Raw genomic sequence first — 20,696 nt, 5'->3', positions numbered from 1 at the left:
CAGGTGGCATCCTAACTAGGTGCCTAAACCACCTCAACTGGCTCCTTTCGACGCGAAGGAGGAGCGGTTCAACTCCGAGTCCCTCCCGGATGACCGAACTTCTCACCTTATCCCTAAGGGAGACGCCAGCCACCCTGCGGAGAAAACCCATCTCGACCGCTTGTATCCGCGATCTCGTTCTTTCGGTCATGACCCATCCTTCATGACCATAGGTGAGGGGTAGGAACGAAAATGGCCCGGTAGACAGAGAGCTTTGCCTTCTGGCTCAGCTCTCTTTTCGTCACAACGGTGCGGTAAAGCGACTGCAGTACCGCTCCCGCTGCTCCGATTCTCCGGCCCATCTCACGCTCCATTGTTCCCTCACTCGAGAACAAGACCCCGAGATACTTGAACTCCTTCACTTGGGGTAAGGACTCATTCCCTACTTGGAGTGGACAGTCCATCGGTTTCCTGCTGAGAACCATGGCCTCAGATTTGGAGGTGCTGATCCTCATCCCAGCCGCTTCACACTCGGTTGCGAACCGATCCAGTGAGTGCTGAAGGTCGCAGACCGATGAAGCCATTAGAACCACATCATCTGCAAAAAGCAGTGGTGCAATCCTTAGTCCACCGAACTGCAGACCCCCTCCCCCACGACTACGCCTCGAAATCCGACCCATGTATATTACAAACAGGATTGGTGACAAAGCGCAGCCCTGGCGGAGGCCAACTCTCACCGGAAATGGGTCCGACTTACTGCCGAGGACCCGGACACAGCTCTCGCTTTGGGAGTACAGAGATTGGATGGCCCTGAGTAGAGACCCCCTCACCCCATACTCCCGCAGCGCCTCCCACAGTAACTCCCTGGGAACTCGGTCATACGCCTTCTCCAAGTCTACAAAACACATGTAGACCGGATAAGCGTATTCCCAGGCCCCCTCCAGGATCCTTGCGAGAGTAAAAAGCTGATCCGTCGTTCCACGACCAGGACGGAATCCGCATTGTTCCTCCTCAATCTGAGGTTCGACAATCGGCCTGACCCTCCTTTCGAGTACCTTAGAGTAAACTTTCCCGGGGAGGCTGAGTAGTGTGATGCCTCTGTAATTGGCACACACCCTCTGATCCCCCTTTTTGAAAAGGGGAACCACCACCCCGGTCTGCCACTCCTTCGGTACCGTTTCCGGAATCAAATAGTGCTTTTTCTAATCATATATACATATGTGGGTTGATAAATGTGCTGTAAAATATGAATACCTATGAATTATTTAACTTGATAGAGATCATTTGGCATATTTCCAATGTAAGTACAGTTTGCTGACCAGCAGTTTTTCAGCAAATGAACGTTCAAAGATATAAAGCACATTTACAGTCTTCGATTCTTACAGTCTTTTTTGGCTTGAAATCTATTATCAAAGGAGCAGAGATATCATTTTTTTCCAGCAGCAGCAGATTCAATTAACGAGAATCCCCCAAAAAATGAAACCAAATCGAAAGCAGCCGCAAGCAATAGCTGTTTCTCTTGCTCTTGATTAAAAATGGATTCAAAGCACCACAGGGGGGCTTGTAATAAGAAAACAAGTAGAAGCAAAAAGTGAAATCAACACTTCAGATATAAATGAAGTGGGTAAATAGCAATGACACAATCAGGTCAGATGGTGGAACAGATTGGAGAACAGCCCCCACATGATATAATATCGTAATATCCCTTCTATTTAAAAAATGTCTAATATTCCCATAGTCACATTTGATCGTGCATTAATGTTCCTATTAACTTTATAATTGAGCTATATTAAAAATAACAGGACAGATTAAGACTGGGGGGCTTAAAATTAAAAAAAAGGAACACTGTTAATTGACACGTTGTTCATATCTTACTGCTATGCATGTGTTCTGGCACTTGTCCCACGATGCATCGTTCTGTTTTTAACTGCAGCAAATGTTACCCGTGAGGCACAATAATACAGCGGGTAGTTTCAGCCAAGCGATCTGATTGGTCAGACAGGCGTTCCAACTGTGCTGTTGATTCCCAGAAAGCTTGGTCTGCTTTAGTGGTTGCTCTGCCAACTGTTGGAGGCATAATAACTTGGATAATTAGCAATATTTCTCATGTTTTTCATTATCATGTAGATTACTTTGAAGAAAATGATTCATGATGTTTTCGTAGCTGCTGCATACACACTTCCTGGGTGGGCATGCGGCTGTAAAATGTGTCTGTGAAAAATCAAAGGGGCCCTATTCTTTATTACATTTAAATGACATACATTTTTTTATTTTTGTACCTTGTTTCTCTGTTTTGGCAGGATCTGTGGAGAGCCCCTTCGAGCAGGGCATCTCCCCGAACAACGTGCCCTACTACATCAAGTAAGTACGGACCTCTGAGCTGTCGTTAATGGAACAGTACCATTAGTACACACACACATTCTGACCTAATTATTCAGTACTAGTCCCAATGATTTTGACATGTGCTCAACACTGATTATTGGTCTGGTTAAATGTCATGGAATGAGCACGGATTTCTCACCTGAGTGTACTAACCTTTTAATAAACTTAAAGCGCTGTTCTGTGCATTGGCACAAAAAGAAGTATCCAACTTGGCAAAAGTATTAGAAATAATTGTAAAAAAATATGTTGGTATCAAGGCAAGGCAGGTTTATAAATATAGCCAAAACAAATGAAATATTTGGCTGACATTGACAAGATAAATATAAATAAACATTTATACAATATTACAACCAACTTTTTCGAAATATTGTTTGACAAAATCAATCTTAGTAGGGGAAAGGTTGTAATCATATTTATACAACAATGCAAATAAAGTATTTTTCTACCTTATTCCTTTCAATTTTTACATTTGGATGAATAACCCACTCATGTTTTTGTCAATCTGTTGTTGCCTTAATACATTAATCCCTGAAGAGAATGTAATATTGTTCTTTGACGAGTATAATCCAGTGTACTCTACAGAAGTTCTTCATTTAGCCTGCTGAGCCTACAAATGTATGTCTCTCTTTTAAGGTTCAATTATTTAATTCCTAAATATTTCAGAAAAATACTGGAGGATTTGATTTCAATGAAATGTTCTGCAAATGGATAAGTCTTTTTAATAAACCAGCCTTTGTTTGAGTAATGTGGATGAAAATGAAGGGTTAGGGTTAGATTATTGTGACTGACATTCGCCGTGTCTGTTTCAGTGTGTGCATTCTCAAAGTGAGACAACAGAAAACACTATAAAATAATGATCTGGTATATTTCTAAAAGTCTATTGTCTGTTTTTAAGGAAGTGAGATGCTGCCAAAATATTGACTTTCAATCCTTTGAGCTGGATTGATGCAGTGTTGCTTGTCTGCTAACTTCAGTTTGTTGTTGGCTTGCCGTGTGCCTAACATGCATCCATTTAGCCTCTCTGTCTTTGTTGCTTTGAATAATTCATCTAACGGTTTGTCCTTTCACATTAAGCACATATATTCCTTCATTAATCCATTTATACATATATACATGTAGCCCCAGATAGCATTAGGTAACCACAGCGAATCGACCCTGGGTCAGAACATCAACATGTGGTAGTTATGCAGTATTGGCTTATTATTTGCCACCTGAAGGAATTAGATTGGTTTTGACTTGATAGCGCTTCCAAGGTCTCATGATATTCATACAATGGCAATTCTAGAATGTGTATTTATAATTATAGAATGTTAACTCAAAATATACATTATCTCCTTCATTATGTCTCAAAACCAGCTTGTAGAGCAGTTGGGTTTCTGTGGATGCTGGGAGACCGTTCAGAGACTGTTCAGGACTTTTCAGCACCCATCAGCAGATAGCATACGTCTTGGAGGGGGGGGGTGTTGCACAGTAGTGAGCTCTGTCTTGCAGCTTGTGCCTCAGCACCGCAGGGTGCACAAACAGGCGTGCTGTTACAGCAACTCACTGAGTTAAACATGTTGATGTGATAATACAAAATAAATCTTAGCACAACATGCAGTTCCTGCTAAATTAGATGTTTTTGGTAGCGGTTAGGTTAGGAACTTTGGATTCTGCACTTTAAAAAAAAAAGGAAGACTTTTCTCTTCTTACAAATAAAAGTCTAAAGTATAAACAATAAGACGCACACAAGGTATGGCATGTAGCTTAGAATAGCTAATGTTGGCTTGTGTTATATTTGCGTGGTGCATAGTTTCAGCTAGTGTATTTGAACAGAAGAACATCGTAAAATACTCACAAAAACTCGACAGCACTAAAATAAACAAATCCAAATAAACCCCTTAATTAACTGAGCTGGAAAATGTGCCGTCTCGACACCGTTTTTCACTACTGTCTCTATCTCCCTATGGTTCATTGAACATTTGTGAGGAGTAGCTTCGTCACAAAGCTTCTAGCTCAATTTATTTTAGAATTACACAACCATTTTTGAGGTGATTAGGCCTTTATCCTTCCATTGACACAGAATTAACTCTCCACCTCACATTCCTTACCCATTGGTCAGAAGAGCCCCACAGTGGGATTGATCTATCCCACTTCCTGCTCGTTCTTCAGTGGAGACATCATACAGTAGATTGCATGGATTTGGTAATCACTAACTAGTAGTGTGGTGTGTTTGAGTTAACACTTTAATGTTTGACGCTGATTTAACTGCAAGTGAGAGAAACACATTCACCAAAGAGAAAAAGAGGAGGAGGAGGAAGGAGGGAGGGAAAGAGAAGTGACAGATTCTCCTCTTCATGCAGTGAGAAAGCTGGACCTGACCTGATGACGGAGACCCTGTGAGTGCCAGCTGACCACACCCACACACCTACACACCTGTCTACACATACACACACACACACACACACACACACACACACACACACACACACACACACACACACACACACACACACACACACACACACACACACACAGCATGCACACACAGCATGCACACATAATATATAATAAAATATGGATTTATATCACACACATAATGCACATTTCATGGCCAAAAGTATGGGCTGGGTGGATCTAATGAAAGACGTCATTGAGTTGCATCATGGGAAATGTAAAATAGGTTTGATACATGCACGGGATAAAAGTCAGGTTACTTCTACTTCTGTTGCTTCTCTTTTCGAAGGGTTTCAAGCCATGAAAGCAAGCCCAAAAGTGTGCAATGTTTACAGGCGTGTCTGCATACATTTGGCCACATAGTGTCCTTGCACGCATTGCAGACTTCACACACTATAAACCCACACAGCGGGAAACATATGGCACACCAACTGCTTCTTGTGCACATTCAATTATCTGCTTCTGGAGATGGTTTCAAACTCAAAGCTGCTACATCCACCTTGCCTATCCGTCCTGTGAGGGTGTGTTTGATTTGCCTCACTGCGAGCATCCTCCCCCACGAGTGGAGTCAGTCTAAATCCACAACCTCCTACACAAACACAGTCAGCTGCAAAATGACGTCCGAGAGCCTAAAATCAGCAATCATGAAAGTTGTGTTGAATCCGTCCCTCACACACCTACACACACTCAGGTACACAGACACACTGTTGTGATGGGATAACATAACAGTTGAGACTTGTCCTATAAATTACAGGGCTGTTCCCTCTTTTTGCTGGTGCAACATAGCCTACATTTCTCAAGCCTTGAACACAGATTCTCCAAGCAAGAAACCCCCCTCCCACCTCCTCTCTCTCTCTCTCTCATCTCTCTCGTCCTCTCTCTCTCTCTCCTCTCTCTCTCTCTCTCTCTCTCTCTCTTCTCATCTCTCTCTCTCTCTCCTCCTTCCTCTCGTCTCTCGTCTCTCTCTCTCTCTCTCTCTCTCTCTTCCTGTCTCTTCTCTCCTGTGTACCTTGTAAAGAAAAAATCCTTTTGTCTCTCCCACTTTTCCTCTTTCTTTTGCCCCTCTTTCTTTCTATCTCTGTCTCAGCCTTGAATGTGAAAATATGTGTGCCTTGAAAAGCAAAGAGCCTCTCTCCCTCTCCCTCCCTCTCGTCAGGGAGGTGAAAAACCTCCTCGGATGGTGTGTAGAGGCTCCTTTGCTCTCAGAAACAGCGGGATGGGGGGAAGGGAGGCAGAGGCAGGGAGCCTGACATCCGCCTCGTCTAGCTAAATTGCGTGAAGTTTCCAAGATGCAGATAGGGCTAGACCAGAAGTGAGCGGTGTTGAATTTCAAAATAAAGGCATGAACTATGTTGGGTATTTAAAAAAAAAAAAAAATGACAACATATGTCAAATTGTTTAACCATCAACATGGCTATGGCTGAAAAAAAACCTTGGGGACCCTGATGTAAAATCAGGGAATGTCCTCTTATGTAAAAACAGCTTATCACATCATTGCAAAATAGTAGTACATATCCATACATACATTTGGAAGTTATTAAACTGTTATTAAAGTGTTGATGCACCCCATGTACTGGGTCCCTTTTTGTGTGTCATCACCCCCTCTATCTCCTCCTTTCAAATATATTTCTGGCTTTAAACCTGACCCAAAAAAACCTTAGAGATATACATAATGATAGTTATTACTACATGAGGGATTGTGTTGTTGCATCGATGGCAGTCCATACTTGATCTAACAATAGGAAAAGGAACATATGCTGTAAAATAAACATTCTGTACAACATTAACTTGGCAAAACACACTAGGATATTTACTTATACAGCTTTAAAACATTTTTTTAAAAAGAGCCCAGCATTGTTCAGGTGGAAGGTTTTATTTTGGAAACCTGAAACGGAAGTGGTCTCCGTTGCACTCGGGTGAATTGACCATCGTGTTTCGCTGGCCAGTCCGTCTCTGCAACCGCTACCTTGCAGAGGAACACACACATACACACATACGTAGGCTACACACGTTAATCTCGTACGCCTCTCTCCGGTGGTAGAGGACGCTTGGTCGGACCGCGGAGGGGGTCGGTACATTGCCTCGGTTCTGCCCGGGAATCGGTTCATTTCTGCTGGACGCTGAGCGCTGTGATCGGCCGGCGATGCGGGAGCAGCTTCGGAAGTGAGTGCTGGGCTGGGGGGCTGTTTATGGTGGTGATTAATAATGGTGATGGTAATTGTGCTGTTCGTAATGCAGTAAACCTTTTCTCACGGACCTCACACTGACTGTGGGTGTTCATGGCCAGCAGAGGAGCAGAGCTATCCCCCACACTCAGCAGAAAACGCACATTATTTCACTGTAGTACAGAATATGCGCAAAAACAGCCTCAAATTCTGGACATATGTACATTGACATTTTATATTGGACATGAGAAAAATATTTTCTTACTCCAAAATGCATTTCAAGTATTTTAAATAGCCTACATTTTGCCGATAATTCTGCAGCATGTCACAGTATTCAGAGGTTTAAAATACATGTTTGCATATAAGAGATGAAGCAAATCGTGCATCAAATATAAACGGGATGTTAACACCTCCATGAAAAGGGAGGAAAACTATTGTTTTTGGTAGCCATTAAACCCTACCAGCCCGTTTCTTCCCAGTGGCTGTTGATAGTGGTTGTTGCCGGGGAACCAGGCGAGGTGCACGGCCCGGTGAGGCTCCTCGCCCCGCTGTCCCCCTCCGGATCCTAAACTCTGAAGCCTCACTTTGCACCCTTTCAATGGCTCGTCGCTGCCATGTTGGAATAAAAACAAGGGCATTGAGTGCCTTAAGAATGCAAACGGTGCCCCGAAAGGGATTTGCGATAATGTATGCATTTGGCTTAGAGAAAAGAGCCGTGCGGAGCGGCATTGTGTCACTGTGTTGCATTCCTTCACAGCAACACACGGAGGTGCAAATACAATCACCTCCGTGCCAGCAGAGCAGCCCGGGCTGGATCAGTGCGTTTTTGCACGGTTTCTGTGCGGATATTTTAATGTTGGTCTATTTTCGGATGGGAAATAACGCCAGGCCTTATTTTTCCATCGCAAACAGCGGCGCTGAAGGTGCATGTGTGCAGTTCCTCCAGATCATCTGCTGATCAGTGGTCAGCTGTACATAGAGATGTGGTTGTCCTGCACTGATATGGCATGGACCTATTCATGTGTGATGGTGAAATGGGAGCAGGGAATGTGAACTGGCTGGTGCAGATGTTTGGCACCAATGTGATTGCAGGTGTGTGTGTGTGTGTGTGTGTGTGTGTGTGTGTGTGTGTGTGTGTGTGTGTGTGTGTGTGTGTGTGTGTGTTGTGTGTGTGTGTGTGTGGTGTGTGTGTGTGTGTGTGTGTGTGTGTGTTGTGTGTGTGTGTGTGTGGTGTGTGTGTGTGTGTGTGTGTGTGTGTGTGTGTGTGTGTGTGTGTGTGTGTGTGTGTGTGTGTGTGTGGGCACTGATTAAATACAGCTGATGGATATACATCCATAACACAAACAGATCCAACTCTAGTTGCTGGATGGTGGTGCTGACGTGCTCAGGCACGATTGTTATGGTGTGTGTGTGTGTGTGTGTGTGTGTGTGTGTGTGTGTGTGTGTGTGTGTGTGTGTGTGTGTGTGTGTGTGTGTGTGTGTGTGTGTGTGTGTGTGTGTGTGTTGTCTTTGTATTCAGTGTGGATGATTATCAACCACAGGATCTAGCCCATCCTGATGTGTGGTTTTTAGGGCACGTTTCTGCAGTCAGACAGAAGAAACTTTTCCACATTCGAGCTGCAAGCCTTTCCCGTTCAGGTGTCTTGGTGTTTGAATGACTAATCAATGACACTGGCTCTGATTGCAGAATCAAGAAAACAATGTGATATTTCTGTATTAGCATACAGTGGGGCAAAAAAGTATTTAGTCAGCCACCAATTGTGCAAGTTCTCCCACTTAAAAAGATGAGAGGTCTGTAATTTTCATCCTAGGTACACTTCAACTATGAGAGACAGAATGGGCAGAAAGAATCCAGGAAATCACATTGTAGGATTTTTAATGAATTCATTGGTAAATTCCTCGGTAAAATAAGTATTTGGTCACCTACAAACAAACAAGATTTCTGGCTCTCACAGACCTGTAACTTCTTCTTTAAGAGCCTCCTCTGTCCTCCACTTGTTAACTGTATTAATGGCACCTGTTTTAACTCGTTATCAGTATAAAAGACAACTGTCCACAACCTCAATCAGTCACACTCCAAACTCCACTATGGCCAAGACCAAAGAGCTGTCAAAGGACACCAGAAACAAAATTGTAGACCTGCACCAGGCTGGGAAGACTGAATCTGCAATAGGTAAGCAGCTTGGTGTGAAGAAATCAACTGGGAGCAATTATTAGAAAATGGAAGACATACAAGACCACTGATAATCTCCCTCGATCTGGGGCTCCACGCAATATCTCACCCCGTGGGGTCAAAATGATCACAAGAACGGTGAGCAAAGATCCCAGAACCACACGGGGGGACCTAGTCAATGACCTGCAGAGAGCTGGGACCAAAGTAACAAAGGCTACCATCAGTAACACACTATGCCGCCAGGGACTCAAATCCTGCAGTGCCAGACGTATCCCCCTGCTTAAGCCAGTACATGTCCAGGCCCGTCTGAAGTTTGCTAGAGAGCATTTAGATGATCCAGAAGAGGATTGGGAGAATGTCATATGGTCAGATGAAACCAAAATATAACTTTTTGGTAAAAACTCAACTAGACGTGTTTGGAGGAGAAAGAATGCTGAGTTGCATCCAAAGAACACCTACTGTGAAACATGGGGGTGGAAACATCATGCTTTGGGCTGTTTTTCTGCAAAGGGACCAGGACGACTGATCCGTGTAAAGGAAACAATGAATGGGGCCATGTATCGTGAGAGTTTGAGTGACAACCTCCTTCCATCAGCAAGGGCATTGAAGATGAAACGTGGCTGGGTCTTTCAGCATGACAATGATCCCAAACACACCGCCCGGGCAACAAAGGAGTGGCTTCGTAAGAAGCATTTCAAGGTCCTGGTGTGGCCTAGCCAGTCTCCAGATCTCAACCCCATAGAAAATCTTTGGAGGGAGTTGAAAGTCTGTGTTGCCCAGCGACAGCCCCAAAACATCACTGCTCTAGAGGAGATCTGCATGGAGGAATGGGCCAAAATACCAGCAACAGTGTGTGAAAACCTTGTGAAGACTTACAGAAAACGTTTGACCTCTGTCATTGCCAACAAAGGGTATATACAAAGTATTGAGATGAACTTTTGTTATTGACCAAATACTTATTTTCCACCATCATTTGCAAATAAATTATTTTAAAATCAGACAATGTGATTTTCTGGATTTTTTTTCTTCTCATTTGTCTCTCATCGTTGAGGTATACCTAGGATGAAAATTACAGGCCTCTCATCTTTTTAAGTGGGAGAACTTGCATAATTGGTGGCTGACTAAATACTTTTTGCCCCACTGTATAAGAAAAAACAAATGTTTAAAGATTATACTATTTTCACCACTACGGAGGGGCTGGTATTCAAAATGATCTCACTGGATTATATATGGTTGCATTCAATTGTGGTCTGATCTGACAACGATTTCCGATCCTAAAGATTTGGATTTAGTTTTGGTAATCCCTGCAATTGGGCATTTACATACATTCATCCCATACTTCATGTATGAGTCAGTAATATCAGTTATTATACATCTGTACTTATTCAAAGTAGTTGGATCTGTATTTTAAAATCATGAAAAATCACTGCTTGTGTCTACAAAGTCAAACTAATTAAGCATTTAGTCTTGCTGGGTAGATAATCTGCAGACAGCCTACACACAAACATCGGATCTGATAAATAGTGACAATGAAGCCGATGATAGATTGGGCCTGTTTTAAAAGGGTTTATAAAATCGTCAATGAGCTGTTTCATGAGAGAACAGTTGTTCCAAGTGTTATCTACAATAACTCATATTTACCAGTGGTTTTAAAGCCAAAAGCTTCAAAAGATGTTTCTCCCTCCTTTCATGCACATTGATTAATCCAGAAAGCAGAGGCTGTGAAAACAAAACATTTGCCAAAGGTCATAAAGTAAAAAGCGTGAAGAATTACATATCACTTTGTTCCAGTTCAATCATTTGTAGATCCTTGACTGTAGTTTTAAAGGTTTACAGTGGACAGACCCTTCATGTATGTGCATGCAGACAAATGCTAAAAATGAAGCTGGCCAATGTTCCAAAGCTAGTGTTATTTCCACATCAGTGCGACACCACTTTGAGTGATTTTGACAGTAAAAATTACCCGCTAAAGTTGGAACCTTCTCAAAAAGTCCATGAAACTTGACAATTCTTTTTTTATAGATACTTGAAAACCTTTATTTTTAATTTGGATCACCTCCCACACTGGGGACTCCATTAATGGCCATCACTGTCAGACAGTCTATTAGTGGAGAGTTTCTACAGTCCATTGGTTAGTCTTGCCTATCGTCTACTCATCATTGAATCATGTTTCGTTGTCTCTGCTCACTGATTGTGTGTGTGTGTGTGTGGTGTGTGTGTGTGTGTGTGGTGTGTGTGTGTGTGTGTGTGTGTGTGTGTGTGTGTGTGTGTGTGTGTGTGTGTGTGTGTGTGTGTGTGTGTGTGTGTGTGTGTGTGTGTGTGTGTGTGTGTGTGTGTGTGTGTGTGTGTGTGTGTGTGTGTGTGTGTGTGTGTGTGTGTGTGTGTGTGTGTGTGTTGCTGTACGTATTACTTAAACGGAGCAGAGAAGATCAATAGACAGGCAGACAGAACATGGTTTCTTATCCTGCTTTTGTGGTTGTAAATAGAACTTTTGGCCATCATTTCATTGTCTCCGTTGTAACAAACCTTTTTTTAATTACGGTGTTATTGATAGACTTGATATATCAGGATTTATTTGGGAGAATTAAACAATGCCATGTAAAATCAGACATAAGCACACTCAAAGGAATTGTATCTTTATTTATTTCCATTTTCTTGTGTTTTTTTTGCGAAGTTATTTTATTTAAACCAGCTATTTTTCTTTACTTCTTCTATCCCGGTAAATGGTGGCCGGGGGGTTGTGAATGTTGAATGCTGTTCCTTATGCTTGTCAGCTTCAATCAGGTCGCCCTCGAGCAAGGCAGCAGATCCACGACTGCTCCGCCAGCCTCGCCCAGTGTGCAGTAGTTTATCTTCTGACAGGTTACCATGCATTATCAACATGTTGGCACACAGTGTCTGCTTTTTAAAAAAAAAAAAAAAAGCACAAAGAAAGAGACAAAGCATTAACCCCTAAATGGGTGGTGTGGCAGGTCAGGGAATGTAAGGTTCCATCTTACAGCAAAGATCTCTTTAGGGGGGGAAATGCATGGGATCACTTCAGTTTTATATGAAAATAGAAGTGCTCCTTATTATAGTTTTTGCTACTGAGCATCTGCAGGTTCCCCATCTTTCTCAAGGATTCCTGTTTTGTCTCAGCTGATTTAGTGCACTAAACTCCATCAGTTGTCAGTTAGCATCCCATATCTAGCAGCACTGACTCAGTGCGGCTAATAGGAGCATTTGTACGAGTGGCCCTTGCTGAGTGACTGAGCTACTGTTAGTACAGACTCGGAGCTTTGAGGATTTTTAAGTAGCTCTTCACCATGGGACCCCTCTCCTCATTATCTGGAGTGTGAGTATGGGAGAGAGGAGAACAAGGGCGATGCGGGGGGAAAAGCAGCATATGGATTATTGTTTGGCTGCTTTTCACACAAAGGTTAACTGCAGGTACGCTTGTGTGCCATCGACTCGACATGTGTGCTTTTAGCATCAGGGGAGGGGTCCGTTTGTGTGACAACGCGCCTCAGGACTGAATTATAAAGCAGAAAACAGTGGAGGAGCGCTCAGCAGCACTGCATTTTTAAAAAGTGGTGTTATTTTTTTAGCAGTTTGTTTGGTTCACTATGGATCGCCCTCTTAGCACACCTATTGTTCACATGTATGTAAGCTTCAGGTTAAATGTCACTAAGTACCATTACTGTACTTAAATACTATTTTGACATTGAGTATTTACAGTTTATGCTACTTTATACTTCCACCCTACTGCCTTTTTAGAGGCAAATATCTCACTTTTTACTCCACTAGATTTATTTCACACTCCTGTTACTGGCTACTTTTTATATACAAAAACACATGATACACATGCTTGTATGATATGATGCAGTACTGTACTACTAATAAACCCATTATTTGAAAACATGTGGGAAAAATACTTGAAATCAACACTAGTTCTTTAAACATTATCATATTCTGTTACAGTACATGGAAGAGAAGCCTGCCGTTCTGAATGCATGAATCACACACATGTTCCCTTTTGACTGTTTTAACTGACACACACACTCACAGGCAAGTCTCCTGTGAGTGGCGAGCAGCAGTCACGAGGAGAGGATGTGTGAGGGGAGAATGACACAGCAGCCATGTATCCCTCCGTGTCCTCTTTCTTCCTCTCTTCCTCTATCACGGTAGCTTGTCATTTTTTAGAATATAGAAGAGAGAAACTAGGATTAATGTCATAGTGTGGGATTTAAAGGAAGCTAATTCATCAGTGCGTATGATCATTTATGTTACAGGCTTTTCCTTGTTTTAGGAAGGCAGTCGCTGGACACTAGTATGATGTTCTTATGCTGTTTAAATAATAACCTTCAGATTTGACATATATATATGTCTATTTTACACAACCAGTGTTCTATAAGTCCTGTGAATATGGATAATGTACAAGGCTTGAAATACATGATGTGATGGCAGCGTTAGACAGTCATGGCTGTGGTCCAGGCTCAGAAATCTCAACGATTGGCTATATTGACATTAAACAGACATTCATGGTCCCTGGAGATGTCAGTGTCAATCATTGGATGGATTGCATTTGGTCCAGGCAATCATGTTCCCATCAGTATGAGATGTAAGGACTTTGACGATCCATAACACTTCCTCTAGGGTCATCATCCAATCAAATATGTAATCATTCAACAATTAAAGGTATAACAACATTCTGGTACCTGCAAAACTCAGCAGTGTTAATTAGCAAATGTAGCGCTATGTTTCATGACCAATAAGGGGAGCTTTAGGATGATGATGTGTTTGATCTACTCGACATCTGACCATTCCATCTTTTTTAATCCCTCTCCAGCCACCAGACCCAAACAACATGCTGGGATCATCCCAAGATGGCCGAGCTCTACCAGTCTCTGGGTGAGATGCCAATTCATACACAGACAGAAATAATGGAGCCGTGACCACCGATGTCTCCTTGCTCTTCATCCCTAACTCTGTTTTTTCTCGCCCTTTAGCCGACCTGAACAATGTTCGATTCTCGGCCTACCGGACAGCCATGAAGCTCAGACGCCTCCAGAAGGCTCTCTGCTGTAAGTACTCTCTATATATAGTTTTCTATACTTCTCCTGAATGTGCATCACATATAGTTCAAGTACGCTCTCTGTGTCCATGATTGTTTCTCTTATTGTGTTCCAGCCCTCCTACACTCCTCCTTTGTTCTTCCTTTCCACGTCTGTTCTCTTAAATTCACCTCATTTGCCACGGCGTTCTTCTTCTCCATCGTCTCCCTTCATTTCCTCCTTTGTCTATTCTGTCTTCCACCTCCTCCTCTTTTTCTTCTTCTCTCTTCTCTTGCCATCTCTGCTCTGATAGTCTACGTATGTGTGTGTGTGTGTGTGTGTGTTTACTCATCCTTCTCGTCTCTCACTGAGGAGTGTGAGCCGCCTACGAGCTGTTACAGTATGTGTGATATGTTTTAGGGCGGATAGCTGGATCGTGCCGTATAGCACATAACACTATTTATGGAAAGGAGGATATCAAAATAAATATATCTTAAACAATGTTTTATTATGGAAATAGTCTTGTTTTTATTTGCATTTCATTTGATATTGAGTACGTCCGAAAGTGATGTAAAGTAATCAGATTACATTACTTGATATAGTGATACTAAGATTAGGTTACTGAATACATTTCTAAAGTACCCCTCCCAACCTTGTAGTGGACACCTTAAGGTCAGCAGCTTTTGATGGAGGACAGTGAGCTCAGCTGTGTGTCTGCTAACCCACAATCCTCTGTTTCCGGGTGCAGTGGATCTGCTGAGCATGCAGATGGCGTGCGAGGTGTTCGAGCAGCACGCTCTGAAGCAGAACGAGCAGCTGCTGGACATCGCGCAGCTGGTCACCTGTCTGACCAGCCTGTACCAGCGGCTGGAGCAGAGCCACTCTCACCTGGTCAACGTCCCGCTGTGTGTGGACATGTGCCTCAACTGGCTGCTCAACGTCTACGACACGTACGTCAAGTACAAGCACAACGTAGTAGTAGGACAGTCGGAGTTAGATGGAATTCATGCTCACATGTTTGTTTTGTTTGTTTGGTCAGTGGTCGCACCGGAAAGATCCGAACCCTGTCGTTCAAGACTGGAATCATCTCACTCTGCAAGGCTCACCTGGAGGATAAATACAGATGTAAGTCACTCACACACACATTAGGCACTTTGATGACAAACAATTACAATATTTGAGGTATAACCCACCTTTGGGATGCATGTAGTAATGTATGTGGTAATCTTGTAACTGTCTACCTCTCCTCTGTCCAGTCTTGTTCAGACAGGTTGCCAGTGCGACAGGTTTCTGTGACCAGCGGCGCCTGGGCCTCCTCCTCCACGACTCCATCCAGATCCCCCGGCAGCTCGGAGAGGTCGCCTCCTTCGGCGGCTCCAACATCGAGCCCTCCGTCCGCAGCTGCTTCCAGTTTGTACGTAGCTCCCTCACACAAACTCTTCTTTTTTAGCTTTTGGTTTGGAGTTATCTTAGTCATAATAAAGGCACTCATGCATGATGATAAGAGGACTGCAAAAGCCACATGCACTGGTGCCCGAGGCCCTCTAGACGAATCTAACATATGAGCACAGTGCACACAATGTCACAATGCTTGTCTAGTTAAAAAAGGGCAAATGGATTGTTGCTCAGAGATTTAGAGAACAGGACAAAAAAATGATAAAACCAAGGATTATAAAACAAAAGGATAACAAAAGTTCATGACTCCAGTAAACAGGGCCAGAGTAAGAGTCTTTGCATGAACCACAGCCTGCAAATGATCCCTAACAGCTGCAGAGATGTTGCTGGAAATCTTCTACTAAGACACACACACACATGAGGTGGACCATCTCATCTTATGTAGCCCTAAAATTGCTGGAGTTAGCTTAGCATCATCCCAGCTGCTCCCTCCCCCAGTATGCATGTGGGCGTGAGACAGAAAGAGGGACATGGGGGGGGGGGGTCAATTCCATGGAAACTCCAAAACCCCGGAGTTCCCAGAGTCCCTGCTGAGGGGAGAGCGGTGGATGAAGCCAACATGTTGTCTCTGGGTAATTTTCCCCGTCTGTCCAACTCTTTTATTTATAGCAAGAGAGTGTTTTTAACAGTCATCATGAAATGGTTTATTTGCTTGGGACTATTTTCAGCGCCGTATTTATCAATATTTGGTTCTCTTCTCTAATATCTCTGGTACAGGAAGTCGTATCTAGGATTGAGTCAAATGTGTGTGTTCAAAGGGGATAAAGAAATGGGTTTTTAACAGTTTTTTGACAAAAATTCAACTTTTAACGATTACAGAGACTAAAGCTCGGATACAGACTAAATACCCATTAATAGTATACAATCAGGTCATGTTTTGATTGATTTACACACTATGCTCACCATGACTTCTTCTTGTCCAGGCCAACAACAAACCGGAGCTGGAAGCGGCCATGTTCCTGGACTGGATGCGCCTGGAGCCTCAGTCCATGGTGTGGTTACCCGTCCTGCATCGCGTGGCCGCTGCAGAGACCGCCAAGCACCAGGCCAAGTGTAACATCTGCAAGGAGTGTCCCATCATCGGGTTCAGGTGCGTACAACCATAAAGCATCACCACTCCTCATGCACAGCGCAAATGTGCCTTAAGGAACACATGTTTCCACATATTATTTTACAAATCAAAAGAAATGAACAATATTTATATAAACATGAGAAGTAGCAGAGCAATAGAGCAGCCTATGAGTACGTATAACTGATTGATGGTGTGATTATACTGGCTGTTATATGTGTAGCCTCAGCCCTTTAATGCTCAGGAAGCTTTTCGTCCCGCTTCAGGTTGAGCCCTTAAAGGAGGTGTGTCTGTGCTATTCTTGACAGTGATACATTTTAATGAAGGGAATAAATATGTCATTTAGTTACTTGGCTGAAAGAACTTTAACTACTCCTACCCTGGAGAAAACACAGCCATAAATCCCCCTTTTATTTCCTCCTGCTTCTCCACCTTCTCCCTTTTTCTCCTTGCTCTCTTTTCTTTTCACTCCCACATCTCTCCTACCCTCCTCCTTTTGTCTGGGCTTTCTTGACCTCCCCTGCTTTCCGTCCCCAGATATCGGAGTCTGAAGCATTTCAACTATGACATTTGCCAAAGCTGCTTCTTCTCCGGTCGCGTCGCCAAGGGACATAAGATGCAGTACCCCATGGTCGAGTACTGCACTCCGGTATGAATGTATTTATATTCCTGCTCTGCATTGTGTGTAGGAAAATTGGGATAATGGAAATGTTAGGGTGCCAGACTTCTTGAATAATGTGCTTGCGCTGGTTATGAAGTGAAAACCATATTCTAGGCCTCTGCACTTCAGAGTCTTCATATAAAGGACTCACGTTAGCCTCCAAAGCTAACTTCACTCGCTAGATGTGTGAATAAGAGCAAAAGGGCTTGAAATAATAGACATGTTCTACAAGGTGCGTGTGTGTGTGTGTTTGCCCCACTTCCATGAATGAACAATGTGCCCTTTGTGCCCTGTCTCTCTGCAGACTACGTCAGGGGAGGATGTCAGGGATTTTGCCAAGGTGCTGAAGAACAAGTTCAGGACCAAGCGCTACTTCGCCAAACACCCCCGCATGGGCTACCTGCCCGTGCAGACCATCCTGGAGGGGGACAACATGGAAACGTGGGTCTCACACACACAGATCATGCTAAGAACATTACACTGAAACACCATAAAGAGATAAGCATCTTAAGAGGATGAATACTTAAGATTATGGAAATCCACATTATACTAGTTTTGGCTCTAAATACACATAAGGGTGCTTTTGGCTCATAATGACAAATGATGACTCTGCCTTTCATGATTCAGCTCCCATCATGCCTTGCTGTGATGTGTCATCATCTGTGTTTTTTTTGTCTTTCAGTCCTGTTACCCTGATCAACTTCTGGCCTGTAGACCATGCGTGAGTACCTTACCCCCACACACACACACACACACACACACACACACACACACACACACACACGCTCAAACACACGGTCAAACACTCACAACAATACTTGATAACATTGAATTCTTTAAATCCAAAACAAAACTCACAAACACAACTCCACCTCCCTGCAGATCTGTGATTCAGGATGAGTCTCTCCTCGGATCCTGACTTTAAACAGATCGACAGTCTGTGTGTAATAGCTACATTTGTTATAGCTCATTTTAGTAACCTGAAAAACAAATACCACAAGCATGTGCGTCATCGTCATTCCTCTGCAGAACACACACATTTACACAGAAAGAAACACCAGTTGCATTCAGGATGAAAAATTAGAAGTGCAAGACAAATATTCACTTCAAGTGCTTCAAGAGTCTGGCATATATCATGTTAAAGTGTAATTGGATTATCCTGACATTTTTCGTACTCATCCACCTTTACATCTCGGTGAAAACTAATTTATTGGCTTTTAACAGACGAACGTTTACATGAAAAAGTGTCAAACCTTAGTTTTCCATTCTCTCTCTGTGTTGCAGGCCTGGATCGTCCCCTCAGCTCTCTCACGACGACACACACACTCGGATCGAGCACTACGCCAACCGGTAACACACTCTTTGCATTCACAGCAGCTCCTCGCAGCGTAGACTCAGTGTTGCCAACTGAAGTCACCTTCCCAGTGATTCCAGACACCAGAAACATTTGGATTGATGTGATGGAGAATAAAAAAGCTAAATCCCAGCACACTTCTTCCCCACGCTGTGTTCATGCAGCCGTTAACTCACAGGGGATCGGCTGCCCTCATTTCTTGCTGACGTGTTTCAGGGGAACTCTGGTTCAGCATTTCCTTTTTATTACACTTAATAGATGGTAAAGCTGATTATTAAAGATCTTTTTTAATTCTTTAATCACATATGAGCTCTGTGTAAAGTCACATCATTCTCATTTACCTACTCAGGCATGTTTGAGAGACTTAAAGCAATTGTTTGCAACACAGTGAGTCTACATAAGTAATCTTTAATCTTAACATTACAGATGTGAACCAACTTTCAAGCACCTGTCATATACAGCCAGTCCAATGGTATTCTATGTTTTATATATACGCCAATTGTGTCGTGTAATATATTTCACTGATGGGTTAAAGGTACAGGAAACTAAACTCCCATTTGTGTGTCTTCCATCTACATTAAGGTCTATACGTTACTGTCCCAGGAATTTAGTAGAGATAATATAACCCACAAGTAAAGAAACAGCAACTGATACACTTTATAATCAGTGGTGCATTCGAGTACCTTTTTAAGAGCTAGAACAACTCATTCTAGATGATTATTCAACATATGAATGGCTGTATATGTTAGTGTTTTGAAAGTAGTTTTTGCATGATTGTTGAATCTTTTTGGGATACCTTGATAAACTATATTATAATGTGGTATCACCAGGCACTTTATGTGACGTCTCTATCTAGTAAGGTCGTATGAAGTGTCATGGTCAATGTTTTACCTACAGTCGATGAGGGTTTATCAAAGCAGACAGGAGTAGCCTCAGGATGCTAAGCTATGTACTGCTGAGGACCGCCCACCTCAACAATATCAGTTTTACTGCTTTACCATTCTGTTGAGCTGAGCACTTTTTAATCCTGCCAGACCAGCAATCCTGTGTCCTGCAGGGTAAAATCATGTTTTCTGTCAAAGGAGTCTGTCGGCTTTGAAGAGAACATAAAGGGTTCAGTTCCCCCTTGAAAAAGGCTGTCTGACAGCGAGGTAAAGCATTGAAAATATTCTAAATATAGCGTGCACATAAGATGATATTGATTTTTCTTAGCTTCCTGCAGGTGCTCCTGTCTGTTTCTCCAAACTTGGGGAGTGCCGAACGCTATCTACTGTAGGAGAAGTACCTTATAAAACCCCACTTCAAACTATCCCTTTTTAAAAGTGAAATCACGGCAGGGGTTTTCGCATAAAAGAAAACTGTACTTACATATGCTTTAAATGTGCTACAATTATTTTACTAGCCGCGTAATAATGACAAATTTGCTCAGAAAAACGTCAAGATATCCCTTTGCATATATTAGAATCTGTTAACATGATCAAGTGATGCATTGGCTTTATGGGGAATTATCCATAATAGCATATGCTAATGCTCCTGAGATGTTGCCTGTGCCATCCAGTTCACCAGCATGTGCTTTAAAACGTCATTAATGATGAACTCAGAGGAGAGAAATCCCTCAATGCTAAACATCTCAGTGTTGTGCAGTGACGCTTACTGCTCCCAGAATGCACCACTGAGGAACTAGAAGCAACATCAACCCTAGTGAGTCAATCAAGCAGGCAATCAATCCCTTATTGAATCAGTCCCTTACTTTGCACCACTGGAAATGCCCCCCCGCCCCTGTATTTTTATTGGTACTTTTACTCAAGTAAAGGATGTAAATACTTATTTTCCCTCCGTGCATTCCTCAGTGGAGTCGGTGTGAGGCTGAACCTCTGACTAGTGTTAATTTCGTTGACTAAAACTATGACGAAATATGTTCGTCAACGACCTTTTTTTCCATGACGAAAGCGAGACGATGACGAGACGGCACCGACGGCAGTAAACAAT

The 20,696-nt window shown here is 42.8% G+C and overlaps 1 protein-coding gene across 9 annotated transcripts in view; it reads left to right on the top strand.

The window, feature by feature from the left end:
* Positions 1-20,696, top strand: part of dmd (dystrophin) — a 182,536-nt gene that overhangs the window by 152,640 nt on the left and 9,200 nt on the right. For 6 of the 9 annotated variants that reach the window (XM_034216834.1, XM_034216837.1, XM_034216839.1 and 3 more), the window contains 12 exons: positions 2,280-2,340; positions 4,704-4,739; positions 13,964-14,025; positions 14,124-14,198; positions 14,917-15,118; positions 15,208-15,293; positions 15,425-15,582; positions 16,547-16,713; positions 17,230-17,341; positions 17,658-17,794; positions 18,036-18,074; positions 18,638-18,703. In XM_034216834.1, the coding sequence (XP_034072725.1) occupies positions 2,280-2,340; positions 4,704-4,739; positions 13,964-14,025; positions 14,124-14,198; positions 14,917-15,118; positions 15,208-15,293; positions 15,425-15,582; positions 16,547-16,713; positions 17,230-17,341; positions 17,658-17,794; positions 18,036-18,074; positions 18,638-18,703 (1,201 nt within the window). Of the gene's footprint in view, positions 1-2,279; positions 2,341-4,703; positions 4,740-6,699; positions 6,961-13,963; positions 14,026-14,123; positions 14,199-14,916; positions 15,119-15,207; positions 15,294-15,424; positions 15,583-16,546; positions 16,714-17,229; positions 17,342-17,657; positions 17,795-18,035; positions 18,075-18,637; positions 18,704-20,696 lie in introns of those variants that run through there. The other 3 variants (XM_034216838.1, XM_034216835.1, XM_034216843.1) reach the window with 2 other exon arrangements.

Source organism: Gymnodraco acuticeps, unplaced genomic scaffold (assembly GCF_902827175.1).
Source record: "Gymnodraco acuticeps unplaced genomic scaffold, fGymAcu1.1, whole genome shotgun sequence".
Lineage (NCBI taxonomy): Eukaryota > Metazoa > Chordata > Actinopteri > Perciformes > Bathydraconidae > Gymnodraco > Gymnodraco acuticeps.
This window is presented reverse-complemented; position numbering and strand designations above follow the sequence as displayed.